Source organism: Cyprinodon tularosa, unplaced genomic scaffold (assembly GCF_016077235.1).
Source record: "Cyprinodon tularosa strain WSP-4 unplaced genomic scaffold, ASM1607723v1 ctg35, whole genome shotgun sequence".
Taxonomy (NCBI): Eukaryota; Metazoa; Chordata; class Actinopteri; order Cyprinodontiformes; family Cyprinodontidae; genus Cyprinodon; species Cyprinodon tularosa.
This window is the reverse complement of record NW_024039063.1, coordinates 1388018-1403836: the sequence shown is the minus strand read 5'-3', so window position 1 is coordinate 1403836 and position 15819 is coordinate 1388018. Positions and strand designations below refer to the sequence as shown.

General features: G+C 36.3%; 1 protein-coding gene across 1 annotated transcript in view; it reads right to left on the bottom strand.

Annotated features, from left to right (window-relative positions):
- LOC119789880 (collagen alpha-1(XXIV) chain) overlaps positions 1-15108 on the bottom strand; it is a 110305-nt gene extending 95197 nt beyond the window's left edge. The window contains exons 1-3 of the mRNA XM_038295067.1: positions 14604-15108; positions 6339-6406; positions 2180-3555 (exon numbers count right to left, since the gene is read on the bottom strand). Coding sequence (XP_038150995.1) covers positions 2180-3555; positions 6339-6406; positions 14604-14656 — 1497 coding nt within the window. The 5' untranslated portion in view covers positions 14657-15108. The remainder of the gene's footprint in view (positions 1-2179; positions 3556-6338; positions 6407-14603) is intronic.
- Positions 15109-15819: the final 711 nt, after the last annotated feature.

Genomic DNA, 15819 nt, shown 5'->3' with positions numbered 1-15819 from the left:
CCAAACACACAGGATTTCAGAATTAGACATCCTCAGTTATTAATTTCACCAGATCTGAATTCCCTGTTAAAAAACTTTACATCGCGTTCCCCCGATGTCATTTACGTTGAGTTACAAGAAATGCAAAACTCTCTGCAGGTTCTTGTCTTTGTCATCCGCTCTATTCAGCTGGCTTTGGAAACACACCGCGAGAAGGTGGGGGCTGGGTGGTGAGGTTTACGGGGGCGAGAAACGCAAAAGTAACGCAATAGTTACTTTTACTAGTAACTAATTACTTTTATTGTGGAGTAACTCAGTTAGTAACTCAGTTACTTTTTGGGACAAGTAACTAGTAACTATAACTAATAATTACTTTTTCAAAGTAACGTGCCCAACACTGATGATTCTAAAGAAAACTTGCTTTAGAAACAACTTTTCAAAGTCTGACTGCAAAGGGTTTGGCATAAGTTCTCACTCTTTAAACTTGACCACCCAGAGGCAAACATTAACCTTCAGCTGATCCAACATTCAAAACATGCCTGCAACTAAACTGTCAGAGTAGCTAACACATAATCAATAATACTTAAAGTCATTCAGGCTACAGGGCCAATATGAGCTGGTTTTTTCAAAATGGTACCCTCATCACTCCCCACAAAAGGCATAGTTGAGGATTTTTGCGAGTTTTTAACAAAACCCGCCCTTTCATCTTAAAAAAATAAAAATGCACATGCACAACCATGCCTATTAAACGTGTGTGAGACTATGCCAGAACCCATTTCCTCTCATGCACACTCTGTTTAAAAGTTGCTGTTTGCATCACTCATACAAGCTTACTTTCCAAAAGAAGATTTGCATCTATTCCACTATGTCAGATTCACCTCAAGTAAGTGAAAATGGGGACGAGCACGTAAGACAGCCTTACGTAAACATATCACAAGAATGATTGATAATTAGGAGGACCAATTATTTTGATGATCCATCTGGAAAAAGAAAATCCTCCATTATATCTTTAAGTATGATGACGTACATCATGGTCCAAATAACCAGGAGAGATATGAGGAAAAACACAAAAACTGCTTCCCACCACTCTTTTGCATGCAATATCCTCCTATTACAAATGTTTGAACACTTCTAACTGGTACAAAGTTTTAAATCCTTCTGAAGTAATAATTCATTCTTCTATAAAATCTAAACAAATCCAGTACAAACGCAAGGCTAGTTACTCTTAGAATTATAAACAGCAGGGGGGAGGGCTGTAGGGTTGAAACAATTAATCTTATTAACTGGAATTAACTGATGAATGAAACAATCTGCTCATTTGTCATCATGGAGCCTGTTAATGCCAAGAATTATTTATGAAGCATAGACAGTTCCAAACAATGTATCCTGACAAAATAGCACAACTCACCAGTGAACCAGTTAGAAAACTGAAAGTAAGAGCTCATTGAATTGTCTGTGTAAACTGCCTCGAGGTTACATATATTGTGAATTGGCACTACATAAATAAACTGAAATGAATCTAAAACTTTATTTTATTATTTTTTTTAATAACACTATTTATATAGATTTGAAAAAGACTATACTAAAACATTAAGAAAATACTGAATTTACATGAAGTTTAAGTGAACCTCAATGGACAGTACAGGTGAACTTCATATGACCAATTGAGGTAAATTTGGTCGGTGACCCCTTCTCTAGAGTGTCAAATTGATAATTTTGTCGGGGCTCCATAAGAGTTATGCTCAACCCTACTAAAACTATTTGAAATGATTGAATGATTTAAATTAAAGTAAATCAATAGCATGGTAGTTGTCCAATAGCCACTAAGCTGCATGGCACTGTAGTAAACTATTTGTAATTTCAAGAACTTTATTCTGAAGGTACTTATAAATATAAGTATAGCTAAGTTTTCTATTCAATAAGGTGCTAAATTTAGTATAAAAGCAGACTCCTCCACCATGATAGTGCATCCTAAGTAAAAAATATTAAGGGCAAGGCTATTGTCTTCATTAACCAAACTTTTCAATTACAACACCATGGTAAATTAGAATATTCAATGTATCCAGTGCATATTCTAAAAAGCTATATTACAATAAGCACTGGAAGGCCTCAAATTAACTTAGATTTTATGGCCTTTTGCATAGAAAAAAACAAGCTCTGCAGGGTCGTACAAATTATAAGTCATACATCAATCACTTACCGGAGGGCCTGGCTCTCCTTTGGGACCATTCAAACCATCTTCATACTCATAAAATATTTCTGGCTCCTCAAATCCATAATCATATCCTCCATAGTCCTGGTCTTCGTAGCTGCCGTCCAGACCATGATGTTCTGAAGAGTCCACCTGGTGTTCCCTGTACAAAGTGGTACCATTGACTTTTGGATGAGACTGTAGAATTCGGTGAGTCTGTTGAGGCCCGAGATCAGAGTGCCTAAAGTTGTTCCGGAGTCCTTCTATTGCTTGGGTTTGCATAATTGGAGATGTAAGGGCTGTAAAATCTTCTACATGTAGATTTTTAGAGTTTCTCCCTTCCTTTGTACTTATCTCTGTGTGATCCGTATCTGCCTTGGGTTCACTTTCTTTGGCGAACTCCATTTTTGTTGTACTGAATGTTCTACTGTGGGTGAGGCCCTGTGCTTGTCTACTTAGTGTTGCTTGTGTTAGGCTGTTAGGCTCAAACAAAAACGTGGACGGGGAGGTTGAAGGTTTCAGTGTGAAAATGTGGTCTTGTTTCCTTGGATATAGCTCTGTTCTTGGGCTCAGAGTTGAAGACTGTATGTTAACTTGATTACTTGGCAACAATTGGTCTGTTGTTGGAACTTTGTTGGAAAGTTGTTGATGGGTAGCTAGTACTCCTACAGGGGGCATTGTTGAAGGGTTAGATGGGCTGTCATTAGCTTCTAAATCCAAACCAGAACCCAGAAAAGACGATCGATAAGTGTCGGCCAGCCGGCACTGTTTTTTAAGGTAGTTGCAATAGTTTGCGGCAGCTTGAGCTGAAGGGTAGATGTCTAACTGGCAGACTTTACCAATAAATGGAACTGCCTTTGAGTTCATCCTACCCAATGTGAAGAGATTCCCAGATTCTCCCAGTCTCTGAGACCTCCCCAAAGTCTGCTCTCGTTGCTGAACTGCTCCACAGTCCTCATAGAAGGACACTGACTGCGCTCGGACACCAACAGCAAAAGCATGCTGCTGTCCATCCTTCCACTTATGGTTGAAGTAGCTTGTGGATTTCTCTGCAGTGTAGACTACTACCTTCCGTGAAAGCAGCTGAATGCCAAAACGGAGTCTGTCCCTGCTATCTTTGACACTAAAAACAAAAGCATTGTTGGCTCGCCAGGAGCTTAGGCTAATCACAAAAGAAAACTCAACTCCAAAGTCTGAATGGAACAGACTATTTGCTGGGATCTCATAGAGGGATGTTGCATTGAAAACCACCCCATATCCAGGAACTGGGATATTCAAAGGTTGGGGACCATTGGTGGAAGTTGTATGCGGCGACGCTGTCCCATTGCTGGAAATGTCTGTTCTGCTTTGATTTGTAAGTCCCAGCTGATAAAGAATATCCACTCCTGTCGAAAATAGGGGAAATTGGTCAGATTTACATGCTATGGCTTAGTCACTATTTTTATATCAAATGGTCTTAAAGCTACTCAGTATCAGACATTTCTTTGCGGGTTAAGCACCTTAAAAAGAATCCATGAAACTAAAATGGTATTTTAAAAGGAACAGCAATGTTTTACAATGTTATGATTTAATACTATTTCTAAAATTAATTCAGTTCATAGCATAGAAATTACGGTGTCCAGACTTTTCTCTTCTTCCCTTGGAATCAAAAAACAGGCCTATTATAGTAGCTACATACATCCTGTTAGACTAAAAAAAAATGGACAATAGCATTGAAATAAATTGAGTTGCATCATACTTATCATGGTGCATAAGTTTAATGTTATGTTGTACATAAGCATCTGCATTAAGCAGTCAAATATTATCTGTTAATATAAAATTAAGCTACTCTACAAAGTGCATGAAGAAAGGGTTACTATTCTCAGTACTGAGATGAAACCAATATTTTGTGGGTAGTTATGTGATATATTTTTCCATACTATGCATTAGATTAAAAAAAATAAAAAATTCTATTTACTACTCACCATGTTTAATTTGCCCATATAGAAATAAATTTAGATTTGTTTTTTTTTTTTTTGTGTTTTCAATAAATCACTGAGATCATCTTAATTATTCTATAAAAACTGTGATATGCCAAAACTGTGATATTTCTAATTAAGGTTATAAAACATTGACAATAGACTACAGGTCCATGTCTGATTTTTGGGGATTGTCTTCTTATTCTCCTAATAGTAATAGTTTAAATATATTTAACAACTTTTTGTTAACATGAAATTTGGGAGCTCTGCCTAGGACATGTCTTTTTTACATATCTGAAAGCTGATTAAACACAGTGCTATTAATAAAGGTTCCCAGAGACACTCATGATGTACTCTCTGTTTTTTTTTCACTCTAAAAGATAAATGCAGCTGCAGTCCAGATGGATAGAAATAATTAAAAATGCATGAGGCAGAACAAGGTTTCGGAGAACTGGCTTTTAAAGTTTATCAAAACAATCTGCAACCAGGTCTTTATATAAAAAGGCCTTGTCATTCTTTTTCGCCTTCACATGTAGGGAGAATTTATGCTGCATTTGGTCAAGTTGAGACACAGCTTGGCAAAAGCCCAAAAACATTACATAATGACAGGTCTGCTGCTCACTTTTGGCATGGAGTAGAGAATAGCACGCAGATCTCAAACTGAATTTTCTAAAAAAAAAAAAGTATCTTTTTCAAACACAATATCACTGATTAGAATATTATTCTATAAAACTTGCCAACATGTGTAACAACAAATAAATCAAACATGATGCCATTGATATAACAAGAGTCTTTGAGTGCTGTTGGGGTTTTTGAGACACAATTGGAACAAAGTAAAATATAGCATGAGGAAATGTGGATAGACCAAGAGGAACATTTTCAGTACCATAATAGTTTTAGTTATTTGTTGATGATTTTGCTGGATAAAAATAGTTTGTTGTAGTGTTCAACAGGCCTATGACATTTCTCCTGAAGAATCCCAGCCAATACTTCTTTGGCAAAACGTTCAGACTCCTTCTTATTTGATGGCTTTCTGGCATGCACTTATATTTATAATTCCCACAGATTTTCAATTGGAGACAAGTCAGGACTTTTTATAGGTCAATCAGTAACTTTCACTTCCATCTCCTCTAGAAAGTTTTCCCAAGTTGTGATGTATTTTTGAGGGTAATTGGCAACATAAAAGTAATAGAGTGTAATAACTGTCTTTAGTTAGGATACTTCTGACTCGCTTGAATCATTTCTTAGTGATGTTTGGGGTTTCCTAAAAACCTCTGTCACAAGTCTTCTTTACAAGGTCTTCAGAGTGCTTCCAATCTTTGCCTGGCTCGTTCTGTGCTTCAGCTCTAAAAAAAAACATTTTCCACATCTTGACATTTGTCAATATAGTAAAAACTTTAGTTGAACTTGCTCCTTTGTGAGTATTGACAACCCCTTTCTCTAAAGTCCAAGCTGACTTATTTTGTTTTGATATTTTCTCAATGTAGAGCTAAAATCCTTACTAAAATAATTTTTACCTGTATACTCTTACTGTTAGTCTAAAAAATAAAGCTGAATTCAGGAGCGCTGAAATTTAGAAATTAGAATACTGCGCACTTGCTAGTGCTCAGTAAAATTAAAATTATCATATTTCAGGGAGATCATCATTTTTTAGTTCTTATTTTGTTAATTTCAATAGTGTATGCACAGTAAAAACATCCAAATTAATTCCAGAATGTTTAAAGAAATATTTTTAGTGCTCAACTTAACCTGTATATATGCATGGGTGTACTTTACGTTTTGCAATTTAATACTTTTGTACTTTAAGAGAAGCTGCCTCTTAAGCTTGTGTGCAATCCTCTTCCATGTATTACAATGGATTGAGTTTTCTTGCTTGGCTTGTGAGATTTACAGTAAATACAGTATGTGGGTGAATGACAATGCAAGAGGGAAAATTCTGCACCCTTGGGGCATTCTAGTCATTCAGTGAGGGGAGCAGTACACACTGTGAATAGATGTTACTAAAATAAATGTCAAAAAAACCTGTATAAATCAATTTTTTTTTTGCAAAACTAAATGCCCAATCCTAGCAATGAATGTCTTTTCATTCAAATACAATCAAATTTGTATAAATAGTAATGATACAAATTATTTAAAAGGAACACACAAACTAAACATGTCTTCTATATGTCACAGGATGACACATACGGTACTGAGGTGTTGCTATTTACCTTGAGCAGAGTAGTTGTTTTTTGCAGATACTGCTGAACATACTGACAGGAGCAGGAGAAAGTTCCACCTAGTGAGGGAAACAATTATGTTAATAAGATATATTGCCATGAAAAAATAGTGGGATTCTCCATCAGGACTGTTGTTCAAGTGACCTTTTTACCTCCTGTAATATATTAAACATGTGACTCCTTATATATCCCACTGACAAGGACAAGGCTTTCCAAGAAAAAAAAAAACAGTTCTAAGAAAGTACAAAGCACCTATTGTTAAATCTGCAACTCTATTGGAAAGAACAAAAAGATTTATAACTTGATGGAAACCAAGATAGAAAAAGCATTCATGGTATAAAGATTTAGATACACACAAATATCAATGTGGGTAATGTTCCAATATAGGCCAACCATCTTTAAATATTTTTTTACGAAACATTTAAATCCTATTAATTTTCTAATTATTTTAATTCCTTTTCATGTCACCTATATTAACATTCATAGAGAAATTTCCATTGAACCAAGATCTCTTAAATGATCAGTGGAACCCATTAAAGAAATGGTCACAAACTATACCTTATGCTCCTCTATGATAATTTAATAGTCAGCAGTATGTTGCACTTAGAAGAGTGCTATTTGGTATTGGTGCTGCAGAGTGAAGTACACTCCAAACTGTTGAAATGAAGAAAAAGGATATGCAGAGATAGAAAGTATTTTACTGGAAGCTATGTTTTCTGTGGCAGGTTGAGAAGGGTATATGTTCATTCAGCATACAAGAGAGAGTGCTGATTCAGCAACTAATAGGGGTGTTGAGTAATCTACAACAAAGTTTTTCTTTTCAATTTTTTACGATAAACGTGTCATGGAAGATGCCAGATTTGGATATTTTGTCCAAATTTTTTGAAACCTTAAATATTTTAGGAATGTATCATATATACACACGGGAACTGCAGTGAAAATATTTATTCATATAACATATAAAAGCTAGTTTTCTTATGCAACCAGCAAATCTTAAACAGAAGCCTGTCTTCTCTGTAGATGTGAAAAATTTGATATTTGTATATCTGAATGTGCAGGTGAGAGTCATGCAGAGAATATTAATGCAGGACTGTCAACTCTCACCCATTGTGTGTGAGACTCACACATAACACTGTCCTGACGCGCTTTCACTCCATATCCACAATTTCTCACACATAAAAATGACCGACATTAAAACTCTATTCCATTTCACTTATTTAAATATACAAATACCATGCTGATAAAAATCCAGTCTGTGTTTTCAACACAACCTTAGTGCTAACACACAAGTACATGCCAGGTTTATTTCCAGTCCGTATTTTTGCACCAGCCAACCTATTCACTGTGCTGAGAGCAGCAGAACTGAAAGACTTGCACAAGATATAAAAAAAAAAAAAAAAAAAAGAGATTTCTGAGCAGTCATTAGGAGGTATGTCATTGGATTTTTGATCTTATCTTATCTGGACTAAAATAATTTACTTGTAAATTAATGAATATTTTAAAGGGGTCATTGAATGCAAAACCGAGTTTACATTGTCATAGATTAATAACGATAGTTCAGTGGGCGAAATGGACATACAGAGGAGTTCAAACCCCATCAACACCTCCTTTCTCTGCAAATCTCACAATTCTAGACTTCCACCATAAAACGGGCAAATCCAGACGAAGCCCCGAACTGACGTAAACTCGGGATGTTGCCTTATTTGGTTCTGGCCTGTACTTTTGTCACGCCTCGAAATTAACATACAGACCAGCCCACATGTTTACTGGCCCAAAGGAGGGGGGGTTGGGGGGTAAGTAGTATCGACTGACTGGACCGGACCTCACCAGAGAGCCACGAGTCGCCCGTCCTCAGCCGAAGGGGCGGCAGGTGAGGGGAAGCACGGGCTGCCTGTGTCCAGGCTACCGTCACCGGGTCGGGTTCGGTTGCTCCGTCCCCCACTAGCTCAATGCCCCCGTCCGGCTGGGGTTCCCGGAGCAGCCCCGGAGTTGATGGCTTGGTTTCGAGTGCCTGGTGTGTTTCGACTACATGCTGCACTGTAGTCAAACTAAATCCCGGACGATTTAGAAATTCCCCTAGGAATTTTTTTTAGGTATGAAAAGTAGGACATGTCCGAGAAAAGGAGGACATCTGGTCACCCTACCATATCAACAATTTCGATGTTTCAGTGAGTGAGTGCTTGTTGCTATGATCTGTCTTTGCTCAGCAGCTGCGCTCGTTGTAAACCAACCAATCAGCCCAAAGCTCATCTAAATATTTATGAGCATACCATAAAAGGAAGAAAACCTTTTCTAGGGTTTATATGCAAATATGCCATTTTCAGCCCAACCAATGCTACACATCCTATTCAGATACCTTAAGGATCAGTACCAAATACCCTGTATAATCATTCTATGACCCCTTTAAGCAATCTAGTACTTGAGTAAATATGAACAAAATATACAACAGTTGCTTAAATCATCAATGTGGTGACCGAGTGCAGAAAACTCATCAAATTGATAACAAATGGTTTGTTTTCTCTATACCTAGTGCTTTTTTTGTAAGATGATTTAGTCCAAGTTTGTTTTGCACACAAGTTGAATAATTATCACTCAGTTTAATTGAATAATCCCCTGTTGGATTTTAGGACTAAAAGCAACACAAACATCTAAATTCTTAAAGCTTTCAGGTATGGCAGTATAGGGCAGTTACTAACTTTGTACTCACAAACCCAAAAGAAAAAGATTATAGCCAACCTTAAACAAGTAAAAAGTAATAATGCCACAGTGTGTCTAAATGGAACAACACACAAAAAAGATAGCAAAACCTTTTCCTACTCCCCTCGGTAGAGTGCTGTTTAGGTCGCCAAGTCAGGAGAGACAAGAACATTGTGCAGCCAAATTTAAGACTGCAACTGAAGATGATTCATCCACAGAAAGTGTTGTACTTTGGATGGATGGTCCACTTCTCTTACTGTTTTCCATGTTTGCAGGCTGCTGCCCCTATTGTCAACATGAAATAGCAAATTTTGCACCCTTTTTTGGCAACTCTAGGAGCTCTCATATAATTGGCTCACGCTGCACTAAAGCAGTCACATCTTCTACCTCTGGATTTCAAAGGAGATAAACTTGACTAAGACAATATGGAGGGGACTGAATGTTTACACGAAGTTTTACTTACACTCTGGTTGACAAAATGTGAATGTTTTTTTTTTTATGGTAAATTTCTAACTTTTTGGTTCTTTAAGTAAATGTAAATGAATAAATAGTGACTTAAGACCTCTTCACAATACCATACAGAGTGTCAAATCATTTTCACAATAAAGCTGAAAATTATTTTTTTCAAATTGCAACTAAATCAGTCAGATCAGCAGAAACAACTTATTTTAGAGGTTATAACAATCATTATAACCAGCTATCGTTTTACAACTCTGAGGGTAAAATGTCTCCATTCAAATCTAAAGGGAACCTTATGAAAATATATTTACTTCCATAGAACTTTCCAAATTTCCGTGGGTTTTCTTTACTCAGTAAATCACATGCAAGTATTTTACATGACGGCAAACAGCAGCATAAGTTCTACAACATTCTCCCTTGCAATTTGACAAGCAAATCACTGCCTCCAGTGTACAAAGATCCATGTGTTTCTGTGAGCTTGAGTGACAAGAAAAATACAATAACAGTCATACATTAAAATGAAAAAATAAAGAAAAACTAATGGAATAACTGTATATTAAACTGTTAACAGTATACTTTTCTCTTGAAATGTGTGGGACATCCAACCATCTGATTCTGATCGCGATGTTTTCATACCATCTTTTATTTAAGCTCTTGATTTTGTGGCTTCAAAACAATTGTGCAAAGTACTGTATTTATTTGCAGTTCAACATGCACAATAGGTTGTAAAAATAATTTTAACCTTTTTGTTATATGGCATTTTACAAACCCTCCCAAAAATTAAAGAACTAAGACAAACATGCAAAATTTTCCTTCCTGTTCTCATTTTGTATAGAAAGCAAAGGCTGCAAAATGCAGCAGATTACCAGCTCTTGCTAAACGTAAGACAACAAGTTTGTCCTAGACAGAGTTCTGTTGACTGAGGGAAATACCACTATGTGTGGGGGGAGGTTTGAGAGGGGGACCCAAATGCAGAGACTGAAGCTGAAGGTGGTTTCTTGCAGATTTAATTTAAAAGGTGACAACAGAAGCAAAAATGCAAATGCTTAAATCCACAAAAAAAAAAAAAAAAACTGAAAACCAAGATGACTCACAAGAAGGGCAAAGAAATGACAATAAACCATCAGTCACTGTTTGATATAAAACAAAGACCAGGCTATCAGCACATTGGGAGCAGGTGTGGAAAAAAAGAATCTAGAAGGGAGCTAGGGGAAAGAAGACTGACACAAGAGGGAAACAGGGAGCTTACAAGAAATCAAGAAATACATAAGAACTGAAATACAATCAAAAATAAGTTGAATGACACAAAATGGAAAGGAAATAATGATAAGTCAAAGAGAAAACTTAAACAGAACCAAAACCATGACAGACAGACAGACAGACAGACAGTATTTGCAAGACCTGACTCAGTTCCAGCAAACTGTCACTCAAGCCATACAGTTTGAGCACCAGGCACTCATGAGATTAATGTAAACTTGTTAGGTTTTAAAAAGCATCCATTAAAAAAAGATATTTTTTTTATTATTCTCACATTTAATAATGATACAGATTTTTATCAACCCTTAGTGGCCAAATTTAAATCAAACTGAATGTCAAGACAGTAACAAAAAAGACCAGGTGTCTTTTTACACAGAGAATGTAAAAACCTGGTTAAAGTGAGCCATAAACTAATCTAGCTCATAAACATTTATCATATATAACGTTATAAACATCCAGTTTATCAGAAAATAAAATCTGGTATAAGTTTACCTTGAAAATGAACTGAAAACTAAATGAATACCATTCCTTCAACAAAAATGAACTAAAAACCAATAAATGCCATGTCTTAGAATAGAAGAGGAATCAGAAGAGGCTGCTTTAACATTAAAAATTCAGAACTCTTTGTTAAAGTGCTAGAGTAGCTAAAGAGCAAGTCCATTTACAACTACTGCTGATAGGGTGTTCTGTCTTTGCATGTTTTGCACACTTTCCAAGATACAGGGAACTAACTAATCTTGTGCCAGCATCCCTCTCCTGCTTGGCTGCTTTTCAGCTTCTGTACCTCACTTCTGATCTAAATTACTAGAATATGAAAGAAAAGAAATAAATGAGCTTGACACCTCTTATAAAAAAAAAAGCCCCAAAAAATCTGAATACTTGTCACATCTCCAGAGTGGGAAACAGCAAGGATTTATAATCCCCCAAAAATGACAGCTAATGCAAAAATGAATGTGGTTGTATTCTAAGAAGCAGAATGTCATACTGCATTCTTATTATTCACTTAGCTGGATTCAAAAGGTCAAAGCAGACCAAGGCAAAGATTGACCTAGTCCACAAAACAGTGAACAGACAAAGAGCTGTGAGTAAACTTCTATTGATGTTTATTGGTTTGCTTTCTTTCCATTTGCAGAAGGAGCTGCAGAGGTCAGAAGACTGGAATAGGCTAAGTCACACAGATGGAAATAAATCCTGAGATACAATAATCTGTAGAGGGTAAACCCACTGCAAAAAAAGGTTGAAAATCTTTCAAAATACCATGCAGGTTACTTTAAAAACATATTAAATAGAAATTATAAACAATGTGTGGACAAAACTGGCTGAATAGTGTCTGAAATGTACATTTTATCATCCATCATACTTTGAAGCTCTTTCCTAATGTACAGATATCTCTATTCTTAGGTTTTCCAACTGATTATCTCATAAAGTGAAACTCATAACTCTTAAAAAAGTCTAAAGAAAGATGTGTCTAAAAGTTGCAGGAACCTTAAGACCTGAGGAACCCCGTTATGAATTCCTAGAATGGCTCATTATAAGTTTGGCAAAAATAAGTAATAGCCAAGCAATGGTTTTAGAATAGAATAGAAAACCCCTTTATTGTTCCACAATGGTGATATTGTAGGACAGTACTTTAGCTATAGATATAATAATCAATTACATAACATTTGCAGTTCTAAATGCATTCTAGTAAGCTGGATCGAGGGGAAAAATGGGTCCTCGAATTGTAAAACTTGCAGACCGCCACAGAGCAGTGCATAATTGTAAAATGAAAGAACATTTTTCATTACCAATTAAAATCTAAGAGGTGTTGTGTATTTTCACATTCATGGAAATTGTTGAGTCTGCTGCTTAGAAATGAAAAATATGGCACCACTGGATATCCAACAACACATACATCTGTTGTCATAATAGTTTATGCCGATTATGAATTAAAACACTATTGCAAAATTTAAATATTTGTTTAAGATGCTTTAAGATCGCCTGGCTTCTGAACCTTCTAATCCGTTAAATTACATGCAGTTCACTAAAAGGACTGCAGATGGTAATACAGCTTGAAATGCCTGGTGAGCAATGCCCACAGTGTCTCATAAATCATTGGCGGATACGAACATCAGAGAAAGGAAGAGTGTTTTGATGACTGGCACATTTTTGTCACAGAATAATATTTTAGAATGTTTTCAGGAAGGATACTTAATTGAAACGAATCCAAATAATTATATATAGATTAGTACTTATTTAACAACAGAGGCATCAAGTAATGAAGTACAAATACTTTGTTACTGTACTTAAGTACACTTTTTAGGTATCTATACTTTACTCCATTACTTATTCTTCTTCCTACTTCTGACTTCTACTCATTACATTTTCACACAATATCTGTACTTTCTACTTCTTACATTTTTAAAACAAACGTTACTCATTAGTCTTGGCTTTGGTTTAATGTTTATAAATAGTTATTTCACATCATGTGCACCATCCAATGCAGATCATTGGCACCATCCAATTCTAGTAAAAAACTAGTGTAATTGGATGAGTCCTATAACGCAAACGCTCTGTGGTTAGCTAAAGGAAATCATTAGAAGCAAGCAGGTGTTCTTCAAACTGCAAACAAGAATTGTCTATGCCATGCTACAATGTCAGATTCAGAAAAAGATGTTGAAATGTCTGAAAGGTTGCACTGAGCTTCAGTTATTCTACAAATAGGTTCATTTTAAAAGTGCATTTCCTTGACTGATTCTACAAATGGCAAAGTACAACCAGACAGAGCAATTTTCTGCAGTTTTTTTTCTTCTTTGTTGTTTTGTAAAAATATGTTAAGACCCTGTAAAGTTTACCTTGCCATTCATACATACGTGCTAATTGGCATTGGTCTATCATATAAAATCTCATTATGAATGCCCCACCTCTTGCCCAAAACCAATGATAATAGGCACCTTTGCCAACAGAGCCCTACATAAAAAAAATTAACTGTTACAGACTATGCCTAGATGAATATAAATTATCCTTTTTGATTCAAACATCTCATCAGCAAGTGTTTGACTAATCTGTCAGGCTGTATGTAGCCTACCAGCCAATAGTGGTGGATCCCTGCCTCCAAAAGAGGGGGGATTTTAATAGCCACACAAGCCAGTTAACAATGGAAGAACTCACACTAACCAGCTTTGTGATTTCAAGGAAATACAATAATCATCTATGAGCCCAGGTTGTTCATTTTCACTCATAAAAAATGCTTTTCCCAGAGAGGATCTAATATTATTTTAGATGATATTTGGAAGAGTCATTTTGGACAACCTTTAATAAAGGATACAAATGTCACTACTGTATAAAACCTTTCTAATTCTTGCATAGGTCTGATATTTCAAGCAGCTGTGGTTGTAATGCTGTGGTAGAAAACCTACCTGTTTAATTTCAAAAACATACACTCCAAAGAGGAATTCTAGATTTAAGGTAGGCAAATGTAAAATCTTTCAACTCTAAACACACACAAATATTAAATATACATCAGTGTTTCCTAGACATTCATTCTTCATTCATGTTATTGCATCTGTGTTTTAACTCTACAGTTTCTGACAAAATATACTGATTATTGACGTCTGGTGGCGATTATTAGATATTATCTGAGGAAATATTTGCAATATTTTAAAGTTTAAGTGCAGCTAATACAAGAAGGGTGCAGTTATCATGTGGTGATGGCAAATATAGAGCAGAAAATGCTTATTTAATAATGATACTTATATTAATGACCAGATTCTAATTAAATCAGAAACTTCTTACTGTTGGGCAATGGAACAATAATTAAGTTAACGCTTACACAGACATGCATGACTGTCTATTGCAACTTACGTTGCAGCCGCGGAAACGTGTCCACTCCTTGTCCGTTGGGCTCCTAAATGCATTTGTATGCATTTGTCCAGGAAGCAGAGATCTGGGCGAAAATAGAATTGCACTCAATGGGATGCCTGCACATGGGCTAACCCTCTGGCAACGACCAAAAAAGAAGCGTTACAGTGGACAGAGAGTGGCTGCCACCTCAGAAGTTCTTCATTGCACTACACTGGTGAGATGTTTCCTTTTCAGAAAGTAAAACATCTGGTGCGCTCTGCGGCGCGCAGGACAATCTGGCTGTTTCTATCCAAAAGTGAAGACGCGCAGCAGTTCAACAAGCAAGCTGGGGGGAAAAAAATCAGAAGCCGCTTTGACAAGAGATCTGTGCACGATTGCTTTGATGGATCCGGAGAATGTCTCCAGTGTGGACACAACAGGAGACTGACTTGTGTGCGTCTTCTCCTTCAGGCGCTGGTTTCAGCTATGTGCCTCGACTTGCAGCGATGCGAGTGGACCCGCATTCACCCCATCACAACTCTAAACCAGCTGGTGGTGTTGGATTTCAGCAGACTTACCCGTGACATCACGGAGGGATATTTGGCTTGTGCTCTTCGCTGTCTGATAACTTCATTTAACTACTGTGTCACGTTAAACCGAGGTCAGTGTGCTTTAAGGTTTACATTGTGGGTTGCTCATCTTGTTAAAACGGCAGTGAAATTGAAAGAGTACAGTAAAAAAAAAAAAAAAACTAAATAAAACTGACTCATGCAAAGATTATTAATAAGCATTTTTACTCTTTTTACTACTTTGTTGTAACATAAATAAGAGTTTAATTGTTAAGTAGAATATTAAACATGTTTTTTTCCCTAAATACATATAGGCTAATACATTTCTGCAAGTATTCACCCCCACCTAGTGAAATAATGGAAGACCCATCTTTTTTATAATGAGAATTTTGGGGAATAGATGAAAGGTGTCTATAAAAAGCAATTTGAAGGCCTGTCCACAGATTAATGAGTCACTTTTGAAATTTAATATGTTTGAATCTAAAAGTATTCCATTGCAGTTGCGGGTGCAGGTGTTCGACATTTCGCCTGTCGAAAAGTAAATATCTCTTTCAGTCTAAAGTTTTGCTGCCTCTTATAGGTGTTTTTTCTCATGAAAGCCCAGTACTTATTTCTGGTATCTTAATCTAACCTTATAAATGACAATGGAAACTTCACATTGGATTTTA